The sequence below is a fragment of the Miscanthus floridulus genome, chromosome 1, assembly GCF_019320115.1.
Source record: "Miscanthus floridulus cultivar M001 chromosome 1, ASM1932011v1, whole genome shotgun sequence".
NCBI lineage: Eukaryota > Viridiplantae > Streptophyta > Magnoliopsida > Poales > Poaceae > Miscanthus > Miscanthus floridulus.
The window spans coordinates 103,387,675-103,411,571 of NC_089580.1; the positions used below are offsets into that span (position 1 = coordinate 103,387,675).

The 23,897-nt window shown below is 51.6% G+C and overlaps 1 protein-coding gene across 3 annotated transcripts in view; it reads right to left on the reverse strand.

Moving 5' to 3' along the window:
* LOC136538198 (transcription initiation factor IIF subunit alpha) overlaps positions 1–23,897 on the reverse strand; it is a 28,779-nt gene that overhangs the window by 1,007 nt on the left and 3,875 nt on the right. The window contains exons 3-7 of one of the 3 annotated variants that reach the window (XM_066530197.1): positions 16,963–17,114; positions 6,345–6,709; positions 5,593–5,708; positions 307–429; positions 10–207 (exon numbers count right to left, since the gene is read on the reverse strand). In XM_066530197.1, coding sequence (XP_066386294.1) covers positions 10–207; positions 307–429; positions 5,593–5,708; positions 6,345–6,709; positions 16,963–17,114 — 954 coding nt within the window. Of the gene's footprint in view, positions 208–306; positions 430–5,592; positions 5,709–6,344; positions 6,710–16,962; positions 17,115–23,897 lie in introns of all 3 variants that reach the window. The other 2 variants (XM_066530191.1, XM_066530184.1) reach the window with 2 other exon arrangements.

A 23,897-nucleotide genomic window follows, 5' to 3' on the forward strand; every position in this document is an offset into this window, starting at 1 on the left:
CAATTCCACCTTTGCTTTCTTTGAAGCTGCACCGCTAGAAGTTTTTGCATCATCAACACCTGATTTTCTCTTTTGCTTGGATTTGGATGCAGGAGGTGTGCCACGAGCATGTCCTAATGGTGTTGGTTTAGCTGGGCTGTTATCCACAGGTTCATCTTTAACTTGGTCCTGTTTTGGAGCAAGCACTGGAGATGACTCATCTTCCTGCTAGATAAAGGAAAGACAGTCTTTTAGATTTTTTTAAAAAATACCCTTAGTGCACAATAAAAATTAAAATATTAAATTTCCAAGAGAATGAATCAGTACATCATCGTCGTCTTCATCCTCATCCGCATCTGACTCATTTAGTCCAGCAGCACGTCCAAGCAACTTTTTTAGTTCCTTGCCAGACTTGCTCAGGCCACCTTCTTCCTCGTTCTCTTCATCATCCTGTAAGTACCAATAACCATGGAAAACAAAATGAGGAGACACCAACTTATAATCCTATACCCCAAAGGTAGAGAAGAAAAATAATTAGCTTATTTGCTTCAAAGAGCTTCACCAAAATATTCATCGACACAATCTGGCTCTAGTAGCATTTTTGCCCCAGGTGATTTTACACTACTCTGGCTGACTAGCTAGCATGTAATACTCTTCTATCCTGTTTTTGGCATTGCAGGAAATCAAAGGTATATCAGGAAGAACAGAAACTTCACACTAATCGGTCTTGAAGTTCGTGGCCATGCTAACAAAGTAGCCCACTAATCGCTTTGTGTTAGTTTACTGATTGTTATGTTCTCAAACTCCACTCATAAGGAAATTGTGTTGGACATGACAGGCATTGTGATGCATGTTAGTCAGCACAAGCAACTTGGATGAATTAACATATAGGCAAAAACAGCATTGTACCCATGGATGTGTATTGACAAATTCTTTGTTTTGAGCTATTATATTTTGCATTTAAACACACAACACAGACAAATGTGCCTAAAAAAGAGCATGGTCGGAGGATATGATATTTGTGGATCTAGAAACAATAGGGACATGATTATAAGAATAACACGAGCACATCATTAAGAATAATATGGTGGTTGAACTTTATGCAATTTGTGAACTATCTTGTGCTCATTTCCATTTAACTCAAATGGTTGTTTCGATCACATGGATCATGTATTTTCACAAAAACAGGTTTTACTATGGTTCTTAGGAAATTTGGTTTTAGGTTATTAGGGCTAGTTTGGCAGAGCTCTGCTCCTAGTGATCCCTACCAAATGCTTAAAATGCATCTGGATGCTGGTGGGGGGAGCCGAGCTGGGAGCTGAAAAACCCGATCTCCACCGCTCCTTACTGCTCCCCGTTCAATCACCATGAGAATCACTTCATAATCGATTCTCACCAGCTCCATCCACCAGAGAATCAAGAAGTGAAGCTCAAGAATCAGGAAAGGTAGCTCTACCAAACTGGCCCTTAGTCATTAAAATCTAGAATCAAGAAGTGAAGCAAGCTCAAGAATCAAGAACAGGATGCCCTACCAAACTGGCCTTTAGTCATTAAAATCTAGTTTTACAGATTAAAATCTTTGGTTGGTGTCAATGAAAAAGAGTTTTCACTAATACATCGGCATGATTACACCACACCAAATCAGGGATGGCAATGGTCAGCAAGTAAGACATTTACCCGCGCAATAAGATACCCGAACTTCTCCATCTTACCCGAGCCTGCCAAACGAGTTGGGTAAAATTTCTCACCCATACCCTAACCTGTCTGGTGCCCATTGGGTCTTATAGATCATTCAGAACTAGCAACTGTTTGGACATGATAATCTAGTAATCAACAGGTGTTAAATAAAGATATTAACAGCAAGTGCAAAAAAATTATTGCAAGCTTGCACTAGGTTAGATCTAGATTTGCTGATTTGTTCCCCAATAGTCATAGACCTCCCTCAAGCTAAGACAAAATTAAAACCAATCATAGACCTACTAAGGAACAAGCAGATCACTTCAAGATGGCAGGCGTTCAACACTTGAGTACGGGCCTTCCACCCCCAGACGGGCAGCCAGTCAGAGGCCACAAGACGATCGCCATGTACCTCCGCTGCATCATCGACAACCGTCCCCGCGCATGAGTTGACTGGCTACCATGAGCAAGGTATCGTACTATTGTATAATACTTACTACCACACCACCCTCTGTGCCACCCCATTATAGATCGTCTACAGCCGCGAGCTACCACCCCTGCTACCCTACATGCAATGGCATGTGCGGCCAGGGCTAATGCAGTGGACATTCTCCTTCGCGATCGTGATGACTTCCTTGCCGAGCTTCGGGCCTGTTTGCTTCAGGCTCAGCAATACGCCAAGCACCACTGCGATGACCACCATCGTGATTTGGGAATTTGTAGTGGGAGATTGGGTGTGACCGCATCTCCTGCACCATCTAGAACTCTCGTTGGAGCCTCGACCGAAAGGCAAGCTGAACGTGTTGGGCAAGTGGCGTACAAACTTCGGCTTCCAGAAGACATCAAGCTTCATGACATCTTCCACGTGGGTCTCAAGCCATTCCGAGGCGACCCTCCAGCAGCTCCTCCACCGGTACCATCGCGGAACACGTGCTGCGTGCTCAACTCCGTCAGGGCACGTGCCACATCACAACGCTACTTGGAAGCCCCTGACGATGTACCGCGACCTCTACCCCAATGTTTTGCTCGAGGTTGAGCTATTTTTCAGAGGGGGGAACATAAGTTATAATTGACGTCACGTAAAGACAACGAAAACACCCACCTAGCAAGGCACGAGGAGATTTTCTTAGACAAGCATTAGTCTATTTCCCTTTACAAGTTTGGAATCCAGATTGATGCGTTAGGAGGGGAAAACTTGTTGTGGTGCTTCCAATGTTTTCAAGTCGTCCGATTAATCGCGATTAGTCGGCCTGGTCGGTACCATGACCTCGATTAGAGACTTCGACTCGATTAGCTCGACTAGAAACCTGGTCGTCCGACTAGTCAACAACTAATCACGATTAGTCGTCCGACCAGGGGGCTACATGACCAGGCTGGGCACTGCCTTCTTTGGGCTTGCCTGACTAGGCTTCCAGGTGAGTAGTTGGGCTGCCAATTTGGCCCAATAGGGTGTGTAATATATATACAAGAGGCCAAGTCACTAGGGTTCCCATCTCTCATTCTCTCTGGTGCGTGACGGCTGTTGCTGCTCTGCTCTTTCTCTCTTCTCCTCTCCTGTACGTGACGGCTGCTGCTGCTCTGCTCTTTCTCTCTTCTTTGCTCCTGTGCGTGACAGCTGCTGCTGCTCTGCTCTCTCTCTTCTCTGCTTCTCTTCCCCAGCCAGCACGCCTCTTGGTGAAGCTCTTCCCTGGCTCTGTGCCTCTGCTCCCCCCTAGCTCACGAAGATGAGCTCTTCCTCCAATGATGGTAGGTGTGCCTACTGCCCAGACTAGACTCGACTAGTCGTTCTAGTCGACGACTAATCGTCTGGTCAGTCCCATGGCGACCAGAGTCGACTAGACGACTTGAAAACATTGGGTGCTTCCCTTCATGCTCTCTGCTATCCCTCATGCGCGACGACGCCCCCTCGACGTCAGGGTTTCAAGCTCAGACCCCCTTTCTCCCATGCCTACGCCTACCATACAACCTAAATAGCAGCAACAGTTATATGAGGAGACAAGCACAAGAGTGGAGGGTGCTCCAGTACCAACAAATCATGATTTGGCGGGTGGCCAAGATGGATCTGAAGTCTTGGAGAGCATTAGAGAAGAGCACGACGCCAAGGACAGAGGTCGAGAACGGAGAGGGGGTGTTGTCCCAACGCTTGCAGCCTTGTTGCACGGTCGCGTCGCCAAGCGGCACGGGGAGACGCACGACGCTGTTGTGGGGCAGAGAAGGCAATTTTAGGGAAAGAGTGCCGGAGGGGAGGGAGTGAGGGATTGGGGAGGCCGAGAGGGAATGGCTAAGGGCAAGGGAGGCTAACAAGCAGGGTGGGGAAGTGGGGTAGGCATGTTGCATCTGACATAATGGCCTTCTACATCGAGTACCAGAGAGCACCCGCGGGTACGGTTGAATACCCATCCTCGACCCGACACTTCTCGAGTACCCAACTCTACCCATGAGCGAGATTTTATGCGTATGCCCACGCCTATCCGGTACCGCACACGTCCGACTGCCATCCCCACTAGATTGCCTTCCATTTTAATCAATTGAAACACGATCAGGAATGCATTAGGAGCTTAAAGGTCCATTTGGATGGATATTGACCTACTAGAATTGAATTGGGCACCGATGCCAAATCTGACTAGTATTGGAAATGTGTTACAATACCAAATCTAATGTTTTGATGTAGATGAATTGGCTAGTTGGAATCCAACTGACATGGCAAATACCAATTCATGTTTGGATGTGCAAATCATGGAATTGACCCATCTAACACCTCCCTTGCAACCCCACCCCTACGACCACTCTAATAGTTGTGCTCTTCCCACCGACCATGCGGATTGCTTCATAACCCCACCTCAAACTCCTCGCCATCGTTGCCCAGCCGCTAGAAACCCCCACGCATGAGTAGGCGTCGGCAATAGGGAAGCAGGTTGTGCGTTACCTTGGTGAACTCTTAAGCGTCGGAGCAGGAGCCACATGAACACGGTGGCCACGACGTCCATTAACGGAGGAAGGGCAAGGTGGGGCGAGGGCAAGGACTTGAGCGGCCCAGCGGCGCCCCACTTGCCTTGGGCACTTCTAGTGTTGCAGCGAGGGCGGCGTGCCTCTTGCATTCTTGATGAGGCAGCACTTTCCCTTCTATGGCTCGAGCACGGCACTGGTGGTGCAATTGCCAACCGCGAGCGGGCTCGGGCACAGCCCCAGCAGGATCAATCTACACGAGGACAGACTTGAGGAGAAAGGGGCGAGGAGGGAGGGCGGTGGTTGGGGCCGGACTCGAGGGAGAAAGGTCAAGGAGAGAGGGCGATGGTTGGTGTCGGACTTGAGGATGAAGGCAGGAGAAGGGAGGGTGTTGGTTGGGCCGAACTCGAGGAAGATGCGCTGGGTCTACTTCCACACGATACATGTACCGGGAGAGGGAGCGTCTAGTTATAGTCCAATACCAAGGATACCAAGGAATTGGTTCTAGGATTCTAGATTCTCAATTCCACGTGCAACCAAACAGCAGAATTCAGGAAAGTTGATTCCAATTCCCAATTCCATGCACCAATATGTACATCCAAACGGGGTGTAAGACATTTCTTCGGTCATTTAATGTAAGAGAAGAAAAAAATGCTAAGGCCAGGAGAAAAAACACATTATATAAACCTAATATTGTGTCTCAACAAAAAGGGAGTTTGGTCTCCCAATTTTATGCTATCAAGCCATGAAGTTTTACGTTGTTAGGCCAAAATTTAGTTTAACCAATTTTATGCTATCAAGTCATGAAGTTTTAGGTTGTTAGGCCAAAATTTAGTTTAACAAAACCTAATTTGGATAAAAAAATCTTGGAACCCAAAACAACCTGAGATTCATAGCATCAATTTTCAGTACCAAGTGAAGGTGTTCCAAGAGAAAAAGGTATTAGAAGTTATGAAATTACTGAGTATTTCAGTAATGGTGTATACCAACCTGCTTGATTTCAGGTGGAGCAGGAATTTCAGGAGCTAAATCTGCCCGTTCCTCTGGATCAATATCTACGGCCTCATCATCGTCAGTGAATGTTTCTTCATGCTCCCAGTCATCACCTGAAAAAGGAAATTCCCTACTATGATGCTAAACTAGGTGCGATAAATGCACTAATTATATTAAGGGCAATATTAATATTTTCTTAGGAAGGTAAACATTTTGGAATAGCCCTACTGCAACAACAACAACAAAGCCAGTCAATTGCTCTACTATAACAGGTCAATATTACTTCAATGTGGTGGTACAACATTAAGCTCAATTATAAAACTCAATTGACCTAACAAAATAAAGCAACATAATTGATAATTTAGGATCACTTATGATCATAATAAGTATAAAATCAAAAGGCTAGTCATGCATGAATATGTAACTATCACAATCATACGCTTCTTAAATTTGGGATAAAAAATTTGAAGTCCCATGTTTCTTATCTTGTGGCATCAGGCATCACATTCATAGTCATAATCAACAAAAGGATAGGATAGGGTTAGGGATACTGTGTCTGTGTGGTGGGGGGGGGGGGGGGGGGGGGGTTGAGTAGAAAGAATATGACCATAAGCATGCCACAAACCAAGAAACATTTCTTCGAAAAAAATAACAAATCAAGGCACCAGGATTTTATACACCTGTCTAGAAAAACATGGTTTTAACTCTAATTTAAAGATAGTGTTCTCAAGGAAAACTGAGAAGCGGACCTTTCTCAATTTCATCATCCAAATCAAAGTCTAGATCTTTTCCACCTTCCTCATCATCATCCATGCCCTTTTTAGTTAATCCAAGCCTATTCTTGCGTGCAGCTTCCTCTTCATCCTCCTCACCCTTATCAGAATTATTACCCTCTTCATTATTTTTTCCTTTCTTAGGCCGAGCACTTTCTTTTTCCCCACCATTTGTGGCCTCAAGCTTCTTCATGTCTGAACCAAAGGCAGCTGGTCCATTTGCCGCTGCTTTCATCATCCAACGTTCATAACCAGTTGCGCTGGTCTTCCTCTTATTCATCTTTTCTTCAGCCTCTTCTAGTGTCAATTGTTTGTACTGTGCAATTTTACTGAAATTATACCTGAAACAAGGATATAAGCAAAGAATAGAATATTAGTTTGCTGTGAGAAAAAAAATTGAACTTTCTATATGATAATAAACATAGGCAATCATGTCAATGAAGTTTTACCAAGAAAAAACACCTTCGTCAAACTGTTCCCTTCTGCTAACATTGTATATTACACCCTATGGTTACCAAAATTGACTTTTCATGTCATGTCATTATAGCTTTGACAAATTATACCAATATCATTGTACCTTGTTTAGAATATGAAGAATGATTCAAGTAATTAGTTACATACTATTAGGAAAGGACTCATTAGGAATGCTTGTATTAGGAAAGGATCCATCAGGATCATGTATATTAGGATAGTGATTAACCATAGCCTAGTTGCCTTGTATTGTATTGTTGACTGTGGCTATATATATATCTAACCAGCACCCCCCCACATTGGGTGTGTGGTGTGATTCCTGTACTTCTCTACATGGTATCACGAGTCCGGGCCTAGGTCCACTGGTCCTCCTTGCCACGCCGCCACCATGACATCTGCCCCTCTCCAGCGACTCATCTGCTGCCCTCACCTCTGACTCCACCTCCTCGGCCTCGGCACTGGCAGTCTTCTCCATTCCCCCCTACGCCACCATCTCAGTCAAGTCCCATGTGCCGATCACCCTCGAGTTGAAGCGCCCTAACTTCACTGGCTAGTCATCCTTCTTCCTCTCCCTCTGCGGCAAGTTCAGGCCTTTTTCCTGCACGTCGATGGCACTGCAGGAGGCGCGCCCTACCGACGTGGCCTGGGCTGCCGCCGACTCTTGTGTCCGCAACTGGCTCCTCAGCACCGTCGGGGACGATGTCCTCGATCTCGCCGAGGCCCCGGATCAGACCGCCCGTCAGCTATGGACGGCGATCTCCGGCATTTACCAGGCAAACAAGGCCTCTCGCACCGTCTTCCTGAGTCATTCGATGACTCAGGGTCCCGCTCCATTGACGCCTACTGCCAGAAGATGAAGACCACGGCTGATGCCGTGCGCGATGTCAGCCACACCGTCATGGAATCGGAGCTCGTCCTCAACCTGCTGCGCGGCCACAACCCCCGCTTTTCCAACACCGTCGACAACATCGTGGATTCCACTCCACTGCCTAACTTCACCACTGCCCGCGAAAAGCTCGTCCTCAAGGAGCTTCGCCTTGCCAACGAGTGCAGGTCACTTCCCAGACCGCCCTCCTCGCAGGCACTCCCTCCTGCGGCTCCGCCTGCCAAGCGTCCATGGGCAGCCAGGGCGCCTCTGGCAGTGGCGGCCGGCTGGGCAACACTGGTAGCAGCCAGGGCACATGCCACGACAATGGCGGCAGCGGCAGCGGCGGCTATCGCGATAGGTGGAAGGGTCATGGCGGTGGTGGCGGCTCGTCCCAAGGAGGCAGCCGCGGCCCTCCCCCGCCAGCCGACCCCTGGGTCTGCTTTTCCCGCTGGGGCGGCCAACAGCAGCAGTGGGGCGGCTACTAGCAGCAGTGGCGCCCCCACAGCAGCCCTAGCGTCCTGGGCACCCCTCCGCAGGCCCACACTGCCTTCGCCCCAACGCAGTACTCTGACGGCGCCCCTCCTCCCCAGCCGGGCGCTGGCCCCTGGAATCAGGCCGAGCTTGTTGCCGCCCTGACCTAGCTGTCGCTCCAGGGTTCAAACCCTTGTGTCCTCGACACGGGCACGTCCACACACACGTCGCCCTCGGATGGTATACTCCTCTCCCGCCTCCCTCACTCCGATTCTTTCATTACTGTTGGTATGGCAGTAAAATTCATATTTCCTGTCTTGGCACTTCTACCTTGTCGGCAGCCAACACTACTTTCCAACTTAACAATGTCCTTGTTGCTCCTGCTCTAGTGTGCAATCTTCTTTCTGTCCGTCAATTCCCTCGCGACAATTCATGTTCCATTGAATTTGACGCTCTGGGTTTTTCTGTCAAGGACCTGCAGACAGGGCGTGTGATTCTTCGCTGCAATAGTGGCAGGGATCTCGACACCATCACCCCCATGCCGCCGCCCACCTGCAACCTCGCCACCTCGGCCACACTCTGGCATCATCATCTTGGTCATCCTTGTCCTTCCACCCTCGCCACCCTACAGAACATGTCCATCATCTCATGTAATAAGCAGCCGCGGCCTCTATGTCATGCATGTCAGCTTGGCAAACACACCCAGTTCCCATTCAGTAGCTCTACTACTGTCACTATCTCCACCTTTCAGTTACTTCACTGTGATGTATGGACATCCCCAGTTTTGAGCACTTCAAGGTTGAAATATTATCTTGTGCTGCTTGATGATTTTTCACATTTTTGGACTTTTCCGTTACGCCACAAATCTGAGGTTCATCGCCATCTTGTTGAGATCATCGCTTTTGCTCGTACACAGTTCAGCGTCACCCCAAAAGCGTTTCAGGCTGATAACGGCACCGAGTTCCTAAACCGGGCCACAACTGATCTTCTCTCCAGCCACGGCATCAGCTTGCGCCTCTCCTGCCCCTACACTTCCCAACAAAATGGCAAAGCCGAACGCATACTTCGTACCATCAACAACACCATACACACTTTGCTGCTCCACGCCTCCATGCCACCACCATACTGGGCTGAAGCCCTAGCAGCTGCCACATATCTGCTCAACCGGCGCCCCTCCGCCTCTGTACAGAATGCGATCCCCTACCAACTCCTTCACCAGCAGCTCCCGGATTACTCATCCCTTCGTTTGTTCGGTTGCCTCTGCTACCCAAATCTCAGTGCCACGACATCCCACAAACTCTCCCCTCTCCACCCCGTGCATGCTCCTCGGCTACCCTTCTTCCCACAAAGGGTACCGCTGCATGGACATGGCCACTCGGCGTGTCATCATGTCACGTCATGTTGTGTTCGACGAGACTGTATTTCCCTTTGCTACAGCTTCGTCGGCGGCCTCCGTGCCGTCATCACTTGACTTCTTGATGCAGGGACTTTCTCCACAAGCGGATACTCCGCCTGCTGGTGTTGAGCGCTCGTCTCCGCCTCTTCCCAGCAGCAAGGTTGTGCTGCTGGATTACCAGGACCCGATGATCATCTACGCCGACCCGGTGCAGCTTCCGGGCAGGTAACCAGCACCGGTGCACCCCGCTCCGCGTCCGGGCGGGACTGGTCGCTTCGGCGCCACCTATCAGCGGCGTCCACGACCCCCATCCGCAGCGCCCACGGCGCCGCCTAAGGCGTTCCCGGCGCCTCCTGCTGCGCCTCCACCACCTTCGCGCCCGGTGACACGGCGCAGACCGGCAGCTGGCATCTGGTCGACCGCTACGGCTTCTCCGCCATGACGGCCTCCTCGATTTCGGCCAACTATCGCAGCGCCCTTGCCAACCCCAACTAGCGGGCTGCGATGTTGGCGGAATACAATGCTCTCCTCGCCAACGGCACCTGGCGCCTCATACCTCGGACCCCCGCGCCAATATTGTCACCGGCAAGTGGCTGTTCAAACACAAGATCCACTCCGACGGTGATGGATAAGTCTCATGTGTGGCTGGTCTTTGTGGGGCTGTGATGCTCACATGGTCATGGTCCTTGTGGCTATTTTTCTGTTTTTAGGACAGCATCTTAGACTAGAGGACAGCATCTTAGAGGACAACATCTTAGCTAGGACAGCATATTAGCATCTTAGACTAGCATCTTGGCATATGCTTGGCTGGCTAGCAGCCTAGAAATATGTAACCCCAACCCCTCAGGTTGGTATGGCATTTGTGTGAGCTTGTGTGAGAAATAGACAAGAAAATTGTCCCAACTCCTAGTGTCATCCTCTCTCGATGAGAGTAAGAATTCTCCTACTACCAAGAGTGAGAATTCAGCGACTAACAACTGGTATCAGAGCTGTATTATCCTGTAGCCTGAGCATCTCTTGCTCATCTTCTCTCCCAGCCCCACAACAGCCCCAGCTAGTTGGCAGCAGCAGCTCCTCCGGCCGCTCCTGTTCACTCATCTCCCAGCTCGTCTGAAGCAGCCCTCTCCCCACGCAGCAGCCCCCCGGTAGCGCGTCATGTCCGCAGGGCAGTCTCAGCGCTCGGTCGCCTCGAAGCACGCGGCGTCGGCAGGAGGCCGAACTTGCCGCGGCAGAGGAACGCGAGCGAGCGGCGGCAGAGACCGCTGCGGCGGCGGCAAGGGCGTCGAGGCTGGCAGCGGCGGAGCTGGCAGCAGCCAAAGCGGAGGCGGAAGCAGCGGCGGCGGCGAATGTAGCGCGTGCGGCGGCGGCGGAGGTCGAGACTCTGCGCGGCAGCATCGGCAGCTCCATTTCCGCTGACGACACCGCCGACGCGGACCTCGAGCTGCTAGAGAGGGAGGCAGCGCGAGCGCGGGCGGCGCAGTGGACAGCCGCGCACGTCCACGAGCGTGGCGGCAGCCCAGACAGGCGCGGACGCGCTGGCGGCGCTCCTGGAGGAGGCGCGCACGGCGGTGGCGCTCCTGGGGCAGCCGCGCATGCCCACAAGCGCGGCGGCAGCCCAGACAGGCGCGGACGCGCCGGTGGCGCTCCTGGAGGAGGCGCGCACGGCGGCGGCGCTCCTGGAGGAGGCGCGCACGGCAACGGTGGCGGACGGGTCGATGGAGAGCGCGGCCTTCACAGGCAGCGTGGCTCTCTCTCCCCGGATCGGTACCGACGGGTCGATGGAGAGCGCGGCCTTCACAGGCAGCGTGGCTCTCTCCCCGGATCTGTACCGTGGTTACCACGGGCTCCAGGCTGTTGTCAGGGACGTCGGTCCCGACGGTGGGTGGCCTACCCTCACCAAGACCAACTACGTCGAGTGGGCTGCGGTGATGAGGGTAAAGCTCCAGGTGCGGCACATGTGGGAGGCAGTCCGGTACGGCGACGTCGACTACGACCTAGATCGACGGGCGCTGGATGCTCTCATCGCTGCAGTCCCGCCCGAGATGCAGTTCTCGCTTACCAGCAAGCGGACTGCCAAGGAGGCTTGGGACGCCATCGCTGCGGCACGCATCGGCAGCGACCACGCCCGCAAGTCCACACTGCAGGCACTTCGCAAGGAGTGGGAGAACCTGGCCTTCAAGCCAGGTGAGGACGTTGATGACTTTGCTCTCCGTCTCAACACTGTTGCAGAAGATGGTGCAGTTCGGCGACGACACTTACGGCGAGAGAGCTGTCGAAAAGCTCTTCCGCTGCGTCCCCGAGAAGTACAAGCAGATGGCTCGCTCGATCGAGTCTCTGCTGGATCTCTCCACGATGTCGATCGAGGAGGCGATAGGTCGCCTCAAGGTCGTCGACAGCGATGAGCCACAGTCCCTCTCGGGGCCCATCACCATTGGCGGGAAGCTCCTTCTCACTCGGGAGCAGTGGCTTGCCAGCCAAGGTGACCGGAGGAAGGGGGAGCCTTCTTCTGCGACAGGCGGCCGCAAGCGTGGCAAGCCAGCGCAGAGACGCCAGGCCGAGGCGCGAAGGACGTGCCGAGGGTGATGCCTGCGGAGGTGCCCAGGGCGGACGCCGCCGGCAGGCACAAGCCGGCACGAGACGACGCCTGCCGCAACTGCGGCCAGCTTGGCCATTGGGCCAAGGACTGTCGACAGCCACGACGCAGCCAGGCCCACGTCGCACAGGCGGAGGAGGAGCCGGCTCTGTTCATGGCACATGCCAGCATCGAGCTACCTCTAGCGGCACCGGCCGCAGCGGCTCTCCTCCACCTTGACGAGCCAAAAGCACACGCCCTCCTCGGCGACAGCTCCGGCAACGACAAGACTGACAGGTGGTGTCTCGACACCGGCGCCACCCATCACATGACCGGTCGACGGGAGTTCTTCACCGAGCTTGACTCTAGCGTCCGAGGCTCCGTCAAGTTTGGGGATGCCTCCGGCGTGGAGATCAAGGGCGTCGGCTCCATCATCTTCACCGCCGTGTCTGGTGAGCACAGGCTGCTCACCGGAGTCTACTACATCCCCGCGTTGAGGAACTCCATCATCAGCTTGGGACAGCTGGATGAGAACGGTTCGCGCGTGGTGGTTGAGGACGGAGTCATGAGGATTTGGGATCGTCGTCGTCGCCTTCTTGCCAAGGTATCCAGAAGTGCAAATCGACTCTACGTCCTTAACGTGCAGGTGGCACAACCCCTCTGTCTCGCTGCTCGTCGGGACGACGAGGCGTGGCAGTGGCACGAGCGTTTCGGGCACCTTCACTTTGAGGCCCTGAAGCGGCTCAGTGCCCGTGCCTCGACCATGTGGAGCAGCTCTGCGACATCTGCGTGTTGACGAAGCAGAGGCGACTCCCTTTTCCCCAGCGGGCGAGCTTTCGAGCCAAGGAGAGGCTCGAGCTCGTGCACGGGGACTTGTGTGGCCCGGTGACACCGGCCACACCGGGAGGACGACGCTACTTCCTGCTGCTCGTCGACGACCTCTCCCGCTACATGTGGGTGATGGTCCTCGGCAGCAAGGGAGAGGCTGCAGACGCCATCAGACGCGCGCAGGCTGCTGCAGAGGCGGAGTGCGGCCGCAAGCTGCGCGTGCTGCGCACTGACAACGGCAGCGAATTCACGGCGGCTGAATTCGCGTCGTACTGCGCTGACGAGGGCATTCAGCGCCACTACTCCGCGCCGTACAGCCCGCAGCAGAACGGCGTCGTCGAGCGGCGCAACCAGACGGTTGTGGGGATGGCTCGGGCCCTCCTCAAGCAGAGGGGCATACCGGCTGTCTTCTGGGGAGAGGCGGTGGTGACGGCCGTCTACATCCTCAACCGCTCGCCTACCAAGGCGCTCGACGGCAGGACGCCGTACGAGGCTTGGCATGGGCGCAAGCCGGCGGTCTCCCACTTGCGGGTCTTCGGCTGCCTCGCGTTCGCCAAGGAGCTTGGCCACATCAGCAAGCTCGACGACAGGAGCACTCCGGGAGTGTTCATCGGCTACGCGGAGGGCTCGAAGGCCTACCGCATCCTCGACCCGAAGACACAGCGTGTGCGCACGGACGCGCGACGTTGTGTTCGACGAAGGGCGAGGATGGGCGTGGGACAAGGCGGTGGACGACGGCTCGGCTCCGACGTACGACGACTTCTCTGTCGAGTACGTCCACTTCGAGGGAGCTGGGGGAGTAGGCGGCTCTTCTTCGGCGAGCGCGTCTACCCCAGTTCCCGAGCCTCCACCGACCCCGACGCCTGCTACTCCGACAGAACCACGCTCTCCAGCCAGGACCTCAGCTGCGATGAGTTCTTCACCGGCTCCATCACAGCCGGCAACGCCACGCACTCCAGCACCGACAGGCACCACTCCGGGCACGTCTACTCCACCACCAGCTCGTGTCGAGCACGGCCCGGTTGAGCTCGCTACTCCGCTCTCACGACGAGGAGCGCGTCGACGCGTACCACGACGGCGAGCCGTTGCGGTACCGTACGATGGAGAACCTTCTCGGCGAGCAGCCGGTGCCGGGACCGGTGCCTCACGACCTGGAGGCGCAGTTGCACCTTGCATGTGACGACGGCGAGCCTCGGTCGTTTGCAGAGGCCGAGAGACACGCGGCATGACGCGCCGCGATGCAGTTGGAGATGGATGCGGTTGAGAAGAACCGCACCTGGGAGCTTGCTGACCTTCCTCGTGGTCATCGCGCGATCACCCTTAAGTGGGTGTACAAGCTGAAGAGGGATGAAGCCGGTGCCATCATCAAGCACAAGGCTCGCTTGGTGGCACGAGGTTTCGTGCAGCAGGAGGGGGTCGACTTCGACGACGCCTTTGCTCCCGTGGCACGGATGGAGTCCGTGCGACTCCTCCTTGCGCTAGCTGCCCAGGAGGGCTGGCGTGTTCATCACATGGACGTCAAGTCGGCGTTCCTTAACGGCGACTTGAAGGAGGAGGTCTACGTGCACCAGCCGCCGGGATTTGCGATCCCCGGCAAGGAGGGCAAGGTGCTCCGCCTGCGCAAGGCCCTCTATGGCTTGCGGCAGGCACCGAGGGCAGTGGAATGCCAAGCTGGATTCCACGCTAAAGGGGATGGGCTTCGAGCAAAGCCCGCACGAGGCGGACATCTACCGACGGGGCAATGGAGAAAATGCCCTACTGGTGGGTGTCTACGTCGACGACTTGGTGATCACCGGCACCAAGGATGCGGAGGTGGCGGCATTCAAGGAAAAGATGAAGGCCACCTTCCAGATGAGTGACCTGGGGCCTCTCTCCTTCTACCTGGGAATCGAGGTGCACCAGGATGACTCTGGGATCACGCTTCGACAGACCGCCTACGCCAAGCGCGCCGCAGCGATGGCGTCCCAAGCCTCCTTGGCAGTCCGCTTGCTGGTAAGCGAGGACAGCATCTTAGACTAGAGGACAGCATCTTAGCTAGGACAGCATATTAGCATCTTAGACTAGCATCTTGGCATATGCTTGGCTGGCTAGCAGCCTATAAATATGTAACCCCAACCCCTCAGGTTGGTATGGCATTTGTGTGAGCTTGTGTGAGAAATAGACAAGAAAATTGCCCCAACTCCTAGTGTCATCCTCTCTCGATGAGAGTAAGAATTCTCCTACTACCAAGAGTGAGAATTCAGCGACTAACAGACGGTACTCTAGCTCCGCACAAGGCGCGTTGGGTCGTCCGCGGCTTCTCCCAGCAGGCTGATGTCGACTACGACGAGACCTTCAACCCGGTTGTCAAACCGGCAACGATCCGCACCGTCCTCAGCATCACCACCTCGCGTTCCTGGCCCATTCATCAGCTGGACGTGAAGAACACCTTCCTCCATGGGCATCTCGAGACGGTCTACTGCCAGCAGCCATATGGCTTCGTCGACCTCGGCCACCCCCGACTACGTCTGGCCTGCTGCAGAAGTCCCTGTACGGACTCAAGCAGGCGCCCTGGGCTTGGAACCAGCGATTTGCCAGCTACATCCGCACCATCGGCTTCGCTGCGTCCAAGTCTGACACCTCCCTCTGTGTACAAAGAGGGCGCCCACATCGCCTACCTGCTCCTCTACGTCGACGACATCATCCTCACGGTGTTGAGCTGCTCCAGCACGTCATGGTCCGCCTCCACTCAGAGTTCGCCATGACGGATCTCGGCGACCTCCACCACTTCCTCGGGATCGCTGTGACACGGGATCCCTCCGGTCTATTCCTGTCCCAAAGCTAGTACGCCGTCGACCTCCTCCAGCGGACTGGCATGTCCGAGTGCCACCTCACTGCCACGCGGCCGATGCACGGACAAAGCTATCCGCCACTAACGGTGCCCCGGTGGCTGACCCCTCCGAGTACCGGAGCGTCACCGGCGCCTTTCAATACCTCACACTGACGCGGCCCGACTTGGCCTTTGCTGTTCAGTAGGTCTGCTTGTTCATGCATGACCTGTGTGAGCTGCATATGGCGCTGATCAAGCCTATCCTACGCTATGTGAAGGGCACGCTCTTCGCTGGCCTCCACCTGGGCACCGGGCCCGTCGACCAGATCACTGCCTACTCCGATGCTGACTGGGCAGGCTGCACGGACACCCGCCGCTCCACCTCTGGCTTCTGCGTCTTCCTCAACGACAATCTGGTGTCTTGGTTATCCAAACGCCTGACCACGGTCTCCCGCTCCAGCGCTGAGGCCGAATACCGGGTTGTTGCACATGTCGTCGCCGAATGCTGCTGGGTGCGGCAACTTCTTCAGGAACTTCACATCTCGGTACCCTTGGCTACAGTGGTCTACTGCGACAATGTTAGCGCCATCTACATGACTGCTAACCCTGTCCACCACCGTCGCACCAAGCATATCAAGATCGGCATCCACTTCGTTCACGAGAAGGTGGCCCTGGGGCAAATTCGCGTCCTCCACGTTCCTTCGACTCACCAGTTCACGGATATCATGACCAAGGGTCTTCCTGTGTAGCTGTTCATAGACTTTCGGTCCAGCCTCTGCGTCCGTGATCCTCCTACCGCTTCGACTACGGGCGGGTATTAGGAAAGGACTCATTAGGAATGCTTGTATTAGGAAAGGATCCATCAGGATCATGTATATTAGGATAGTGATTTAGCCTAGTTGCTTTGTATTGTATTGTTGACTGTGGCTATATATATAACCAGCACCCCCCCCCACATTGGGTGTGTGGTGTGATTACTATACTTCTCTACACATACAACACTTTAGTAGTTTCATACTGTTTTATTTTGTACCAGACAAGTGTATGACAGCTAAACAAAGTTACAGTAATGGGACTTAAAGCAAAATCACTTTTACTTAGCAGATTACATAAAAGCTGATTCATGCTAGCAAAATAGCAATCACAAATGCACAACAAAATGTGGAACAAGTGCATTACCAAGAACCAGCAGGATATGCATTAAATTCCTTGCCGTGCCTCATTAACAAATAATACGTAGCTGTAGCCGACTGTGATCCTTCCATTTGACCTTGATACTGATATTGGCCTGTTTCATCTTCCAAAATCCATGGTTTCTTGCTGTATTTTTCCTGGGGTACCCAAAAAGGCATGCATATAGTTACAGAACCTACTGGCAAACTTAATACCTAATGGCGAACAGAATAATTGTTCCTAAAAATGAAATTAAGTATAAAACTTAATCACCAAAAACAAAAGAGTTGACAGCAGGGAAGTTTGAGCAGAACTGCAAGAGTGAGTTGTACATTAAATTACAATTGGTGCAAGATTCAAGATTAGGACAAACACGAATCCATGGTAGTTTATCTATTGCCATACACCAGCAACCTCATTGTCCTTGAAGATGAATCCTTTTTTAGTAGCAACATGTTACAATGTATGAGGAGCTAAAATCTTGTGGCGGAGTGGCATTTCCTTATATACCTCCAGAAATAGCATTAAGGGAACTTTCAGCCAAAAACAATGATTCTATCACTTATATGAAAAGTACATCTAGAGTGACAGACATATTGACTAGATGAGTAATCATCGACTTGGTATCCAATCAGGCACAGCACAAAAATCATCACTTATTTGCAGCCATATGTAAGATATGGATGAGATTAGGAATGTTGTGGAGTGGAATGTGTGAATTTACAAGGTTTTAGAGGTTCATCATCATCTGGTTGGTCTCACGGGTCCTTGTTCCTTCCTTACCTATCGTAAAAAAAAGGGGCGTACCCAGTGCAGAGAGCTCCCGCTCTGTGCGGGGTCTGGGGAAGGGTGTCAGTGGCAAGCCTTACCCTCGCATGTGCAATGCGAGGAGACCGCGACTCGAACCCGGGACCTTCCGGTCACAGGCGGTAAGACTCTACCGCTTGCACCAGGCCCGCCCTTACCTATCGTACTCTTACATAAATTCCTTATCTCACAAAAATCATACGTATTGGTCTCACGGCTCCCGGGAAACAAAAACGAAACTCGTTTCCCCACAGCCTGGCTCACGAAAGACGCGCGAGCGCGATGGTGACCCATTTTTTCGGCTCCCGGCGGTGCAGCCAGGAACATGTGGGAATGTAAGGGTTACCGCTCCATTTTTCGCGCCACGCAGTATATCCCCCCCCCCCCCCCCCCCCCTCCACGCTGGCCTCCGTGCCTTGCCCTCGCACTCTCCACCCTCTGGTCCACCTCTAGTGCCGTGCGCCCCAATCTCTTCCCTTCTACTCCCACCCTGGAAGCTGTTCCCTCGGCTCTCCTCACTATATCCTCCTCATTTGTTGCAAACATGGTAACCCTAACCTAGGGCCGCTCCTGAATTTTTAGGAGCCCAGGGCGAAACAAAAAATTGGAGCCCTTATGTACACATGAACCACGGAACTCTTTTGGTATTCGAGAAAAAAACACATGAACGATGCTATAGCCATCGTGACGCACGACTTCAGCAAGGAGATGTTGCGATGGAAGCAGTATATTTCAAGTGTTTCAGACGTTTCAGAGGTATGTTGCAATTGTTTCATATGGATGTTGCAAAAATAGATCAGGGATGTTGCACATATTGCAAGTGTTTCACAGGTATATTGCAATTGTTTCATATGGATATGGATGTTGCAAGTAAATCAGGGATGTTGCACATATTGCAAGTATTTCAGAGGCATGTTCCAAGTGTTTCAGAGGTGGTGTTCAAAATGTTTTATTTATTCCAGACGCATGTTGCGAGCATTCGGATCTAGATGTTGCACATGTTTCACACATATGTTGTAAGAATATGTTCGAAATGTTTTAGCTGTTTCAGGCTTATGTTGCAGTGCATGTTTTCATGGTGGTAAGTTACAAGTGTTTTATGTGATGTTGCATATGTTACACACATATGTTGCAAGTGTATGTTCTAAATGTTTTATCCGTTTCATACTGATGTTGCATTCAAATGTTTAATGTTCCACGTGTTTCATACTGTTTGGAGTCAACGGGCACAGGGAGTGATGGTGGCACGGCACGCGCACCGGAGAATGGGTCGTGGCGAGCTGGAGACCGGCGGTCGGGGCGCAACGAGGGCGGGGTGCGCGTGCGGGACGAGGCGGACATGGTGTGCTGTGGGGGGGCGAGGCGACTCGTCTGGACACATGGGCGCTGCGACAAGGCAGGTGCGCGTGGGGGTGGGAATAAAAAGCAGCATCAGCGCACGGGGACCGGCTGCGCGGGCGTCCACGTTGGGAGTCTCACTCCGAGTTGGCCGCCCGCCGCAGCACTGCCGTTGAGTTGGCTAATCGCGTCGCAGTTGCCGCGTTGTGTTCCGGATTTGTGATTTGGTTCCGAGATGAGGAGTCGCAGTTGCAGAGTCGACAAACAAATCGCGAACACCAATCTGCTAGATTGTCGTAGGCCTTAACGAGCCAACCAAGCCATATACTGATACAGCTACGTACTGAGTGTATACCTGAGGTGGGGCCCCGTGGGATTGGGGGCCCAGGGCGGCCGGCTCACTTGCCCGCCCTCAGGGCCGGCCGTGCCCTAACCTAATGTAGTTTTGTTCTTCCAAAATTTGCAGGCTGTTGGATTCGTTGGTGGCTTGGGGGTTCTAGTGAAGGTAAACTTGTTTCAAGCCTAGATTTGGTTGCTTTCCCGTTTGACATGCTTGCTTACTCTGCAACACTGCTGCTAACTCCTTTTGTGCAGTTTGACAAAGTATCCTGTGTACTACCGAGCTAACAGGAGCTGCCTAGGCTTTGCTCCACTATTTTTTGGGAGATACTTCATAGTTGTCTCTAGGTATTAGTGACCTCATGGCCTCCTAGTATGGTGTGGTTGTGGGTCTGGCACAAACATGTCTCATGTTTCATGTGCCCTACTATATGGCTACTTGCATTAGCTCTGTGATGATATTTATGATCAGTCAATTCTTGCTGCTTGGAACTCAGTAATTGTTATTATGGTGAATGATGAACTATTGCCTTTCATAGGCTCCTTAAATTTGAGCAGCTGTTATATGCCTCTATTTTGTGCTTTTTTTACCTGTCCGTCTTATGATGCATTGTTCCATTGCCTGTGAGAATATTATTGTGACACATCTTTGATGTTTCAATTTGTACCGAGCTCAGTTCCATTGCCTGTGAGAATATTACTGACACATCTTTGATGTTTCAGTTTGTGCTGAGCTCATTGCTAGTGATATCAACCCATTACCTACCTTGCTAGATTATTGCATTATCTGAGCACAACACAATAGCCAATGATTACTTGATTGTGAACATAACTATTGTATTCTCCATTGTTTGAGTGTTCCATAGCAGTCCAAAAGTTTGCTTGAATGTTTAGGCAGCAATGGCATGGTATGTAGTGCGTGTTGGGCGAAAATCTGGAATCTACTACACCTGGGAAGTGCATGCTCAAGTCATAGGCTACCCAGGTGACTTTGCACAAAAAATACAACACAGAAGCACAAGCTTTCGCAGCCTTCTATGGTGGAAAGAGTGGAAAGAATGGACAAGAGAAACTAGAGATTGAAGAGAAGCCAGATGCTCAAAATATCTACCCTACCTAAATCACCGTCTTTTTCTTTGCTAAATCCACACCAAAAAATGTCCCCCGCTGAGAAGTCCCCATCCATCCACCCACAAAATTGTACCCAGAAAAACAACATCTTTAAAATAGATTATCCAGATTTATTCTAAACCTTCTCTCTCCTTACTCAAATCCAACAGCCAAAATCACGTGTGTCATCCTCCTCATCCCTCCCATCTCCCACGCCCCTTCCTCACTCCTCAGTGACTCCATCCCTAGGCCCGCACTCGATTCCCACCTCCCACGTTGTTTTTCCCTTTTTTACCAAAAAACAAAAGCTCAGAACATGGCTCGTACTTGTCCTGCAGAAATCACGGTGGCGGGAGGCCACGACGCGCTTACGGCTGACGGGTGATGGCCACCACGCGTGGACACCCGGTGGCGCCAGCCCACCTCACGCGCGGACGCTCGGCGACGCCCGGCCAGTGCCATCACGGCAGGACGGGCGGCGGCGGCCACGACGCACCAAACCCCACGCGGCCGCGCGCAGTGCTCCGCCGGTCTGCCGACGTCGGGCGCGCCAAGCAGCTGGTCGGCCGTCCAGTTCACCACTGGTGCCACCCCGCGTGGCCGCGTGCAGCGCTCCGCCGGTCTGCCGACGTCGGGCGCGCCAAGCAGCTGGCCGGCCGTCCACTCCGTCGTAGCGCCGCGTGCCAGTACCGTGATGTCCGAGACTTGTAGTCCCCACTCCCCCCGTACTGTCAGTTCATGCTGCAAACTGAATTCCTCAAACGATATGCCATATCTGAAACTTGTCTTCAATTGGGTTGATTTTCATCGGTGCCTCTCGGTGGAGGGAGTCCAGTGAAGATATGGCACTTATATGCAGATAGGAGAAATTGCATATATGGCTTTGGATCTGGCAGCTTTACAACCCGGCAATCATGGATTGTCCAACACTTCATTCAGATATGCATATAAGTCTTGTATTGTAGATGTCTGATCTTGAATGTCAACTATATTGACTATTTTTCGTACATGGTTCACAGCACAGTTGTACTAGAATTGGTTGCAATCTTGCAGTTTAATTACTTGTTTGTCTTCTTCATCATAAGGATATCTCTTTTGGAATAATGTATCGTGGGTGCACGGTTTTTGCTATTTCATCAGAGGCTGCTCAGTTGATGCTACTTAATTCATTGGCAGTGTCTTTGGTTAGTGATTTCTGTGCATGAGGCTTCCTGTGATTAGCGATTTTTGTGCGTGCAGCTTCCTGTCATTAGCAATTTTTGTGTCTACACATACACTCTAAAATTGTTTTTTGGCTGATTCATATTTCTGCAGCTTCCTTTGACATGTATGGAGTACTTATATCATCCTTCCTCGCCTTACACTTCTGGTTCTGTTATCCAGGGAATTCTAACACTAAAAGCAAGAAGGTTGAACAAATCAATTACAAATGGCAGTTACATCTATCTTTGGAGACCGCTATGTGCTTACTACTTCACGACAGAATTTTGTGCTTGACCACCAGAGCATCAGGCTACTTCAGTACAGGGTTGTATCCATGATGTACATGTTTTCGGTTGATGGGGAAGGTGTTGGAGAACTGGCAAATGGTTGGGATGCATGTCACTCTTATCTGTGTTCAGACTTGCAGATCAGTAAGTTTTGTCTCTGTGTTTTAGCATTGCCGAGTTACACCAGAACTTGCTTATTGTCAACACCTGGACTTGCCTTTGAAAGGCTACCGTATTTGATCAATAAGCTTTTTTCAGATTCATACTACATGACTTTGTATTTGATCAAAGGGCGTACCTAGTGCAGAGAGCTCCCACTCTGTGCAGGGTCTGGGAAAAGAGTGTTAGTGGCAAGCCTTACCCTCGCCTGTGCAATGCGAGGAGACTGCGACTCGAACCCGGGACCTTCCGGTCACAGGCGGTAAGACTCTACCGCTTGCACCAGGCCCGCCCTTCATGACTTTGTATTTGATCAATAAGCTTTTTTTTCAGATTCATACTACATGACTTTGTATTTGATCAGTAAGCTTTTTTCAGATTCATACTATATGACTTTCAGATTCATCGCAGCGTCGGGCTCCACTGGCGACCACTGCTTTGCAGGCACGGGCGGTGGCGGGCTGGCGGCGTGGGCGCGAAGAGAAACAGGGAAGCGAGGTAGCTCGAGAGGCTCAAGGTGATTCCTTTTTCTATGTTTGGAGCAGAGTGGTTCACTTGGCTTAGATGCATTTGTGTTTCGCTCCTAATGCCTTTGATCTAAACCACCGTAGAGGGAGCTGAACCCTGTCTCCAAGCAAGTGAATGAATTGGTGCGTTACCTGCGTTGTTTGGGTGGCATTACATAGATACTCCCTCTGTTTCAAATTATAAGTCGCTTTGACTTTTTTGGTACATCCATTTTGCCATGCATCTAGATAAATAATGTCTAGATACATAGCAAATTGTATGAACCAAAAAAAGTCAAAGCGACTTATAATTTGGAACGGAGGGAGTATTTTTTAGTCCATAGTAAAGTTTTGGATTTCTGAGGAAAAAACATATTGGTTTCAATGCTTTAAGTTTTACTGCTTATGGAGTTTGCTGTAACTTTGAAACCATTGGCATGTAGGTTTTCTTCAGCTTCACCGGCCCATGCTGTCCAAAATCTAGAATTGGGAGCAACTATGCCATATCAGATATCTGCAGCGGTAGAGAAGATGGTGCTTGATGTTTGAAACTCTAATACCAAGGGCATCTTGAGTCCACTGGACATCCAGATAAAGCACCAGCTAATTGGAAGCTCTAAGGGCACCTTCTGAAGATAGTGGAGCTTGAAGACCAGAACATCTTGCTGTCTAGGCATGTGCTCCTGCAGGAGATGTATTTCTCTGTGCATATATTTCTGGCTGCTGGTTTGCTGTTGAAGGTGCAGTATTGGAGTAGTTTTGTTTTGGCTGTCAGCTTTCTATTGCTGGGTGCAATACTGGAGTGGTTTTTTTTGGGCTACCGGCTTGCTGTTGCAGGCAGCAGTACTAAAGTAGTTAATTGGGTTTGGTAGTAAAATTGTCACCAGAATTTGCAATATCTTCTCTGGGCCTTCTGTTTATAACTACACTGCAAGACTGCAGAGCTGGCCTCTGTGACTGGGTGAAAGCGAGGTTTGCTTATGTTTGTTTGCTGGAAAGTGTTTAAATTGCTTTTTTGCATGAATTATAAATATTTTCTCAATCTATGCTTGATTACTAAAAGATATTCGTTAGTTATTTGATTTGCATTGATAGATGCTTTCGTAGCATTAGCACGGGCAATATACTAGTGAAGATAAAGAACATTAGTGTTTGGTCTTGGAAAAATGTCATAATTATATTTCAAACCATG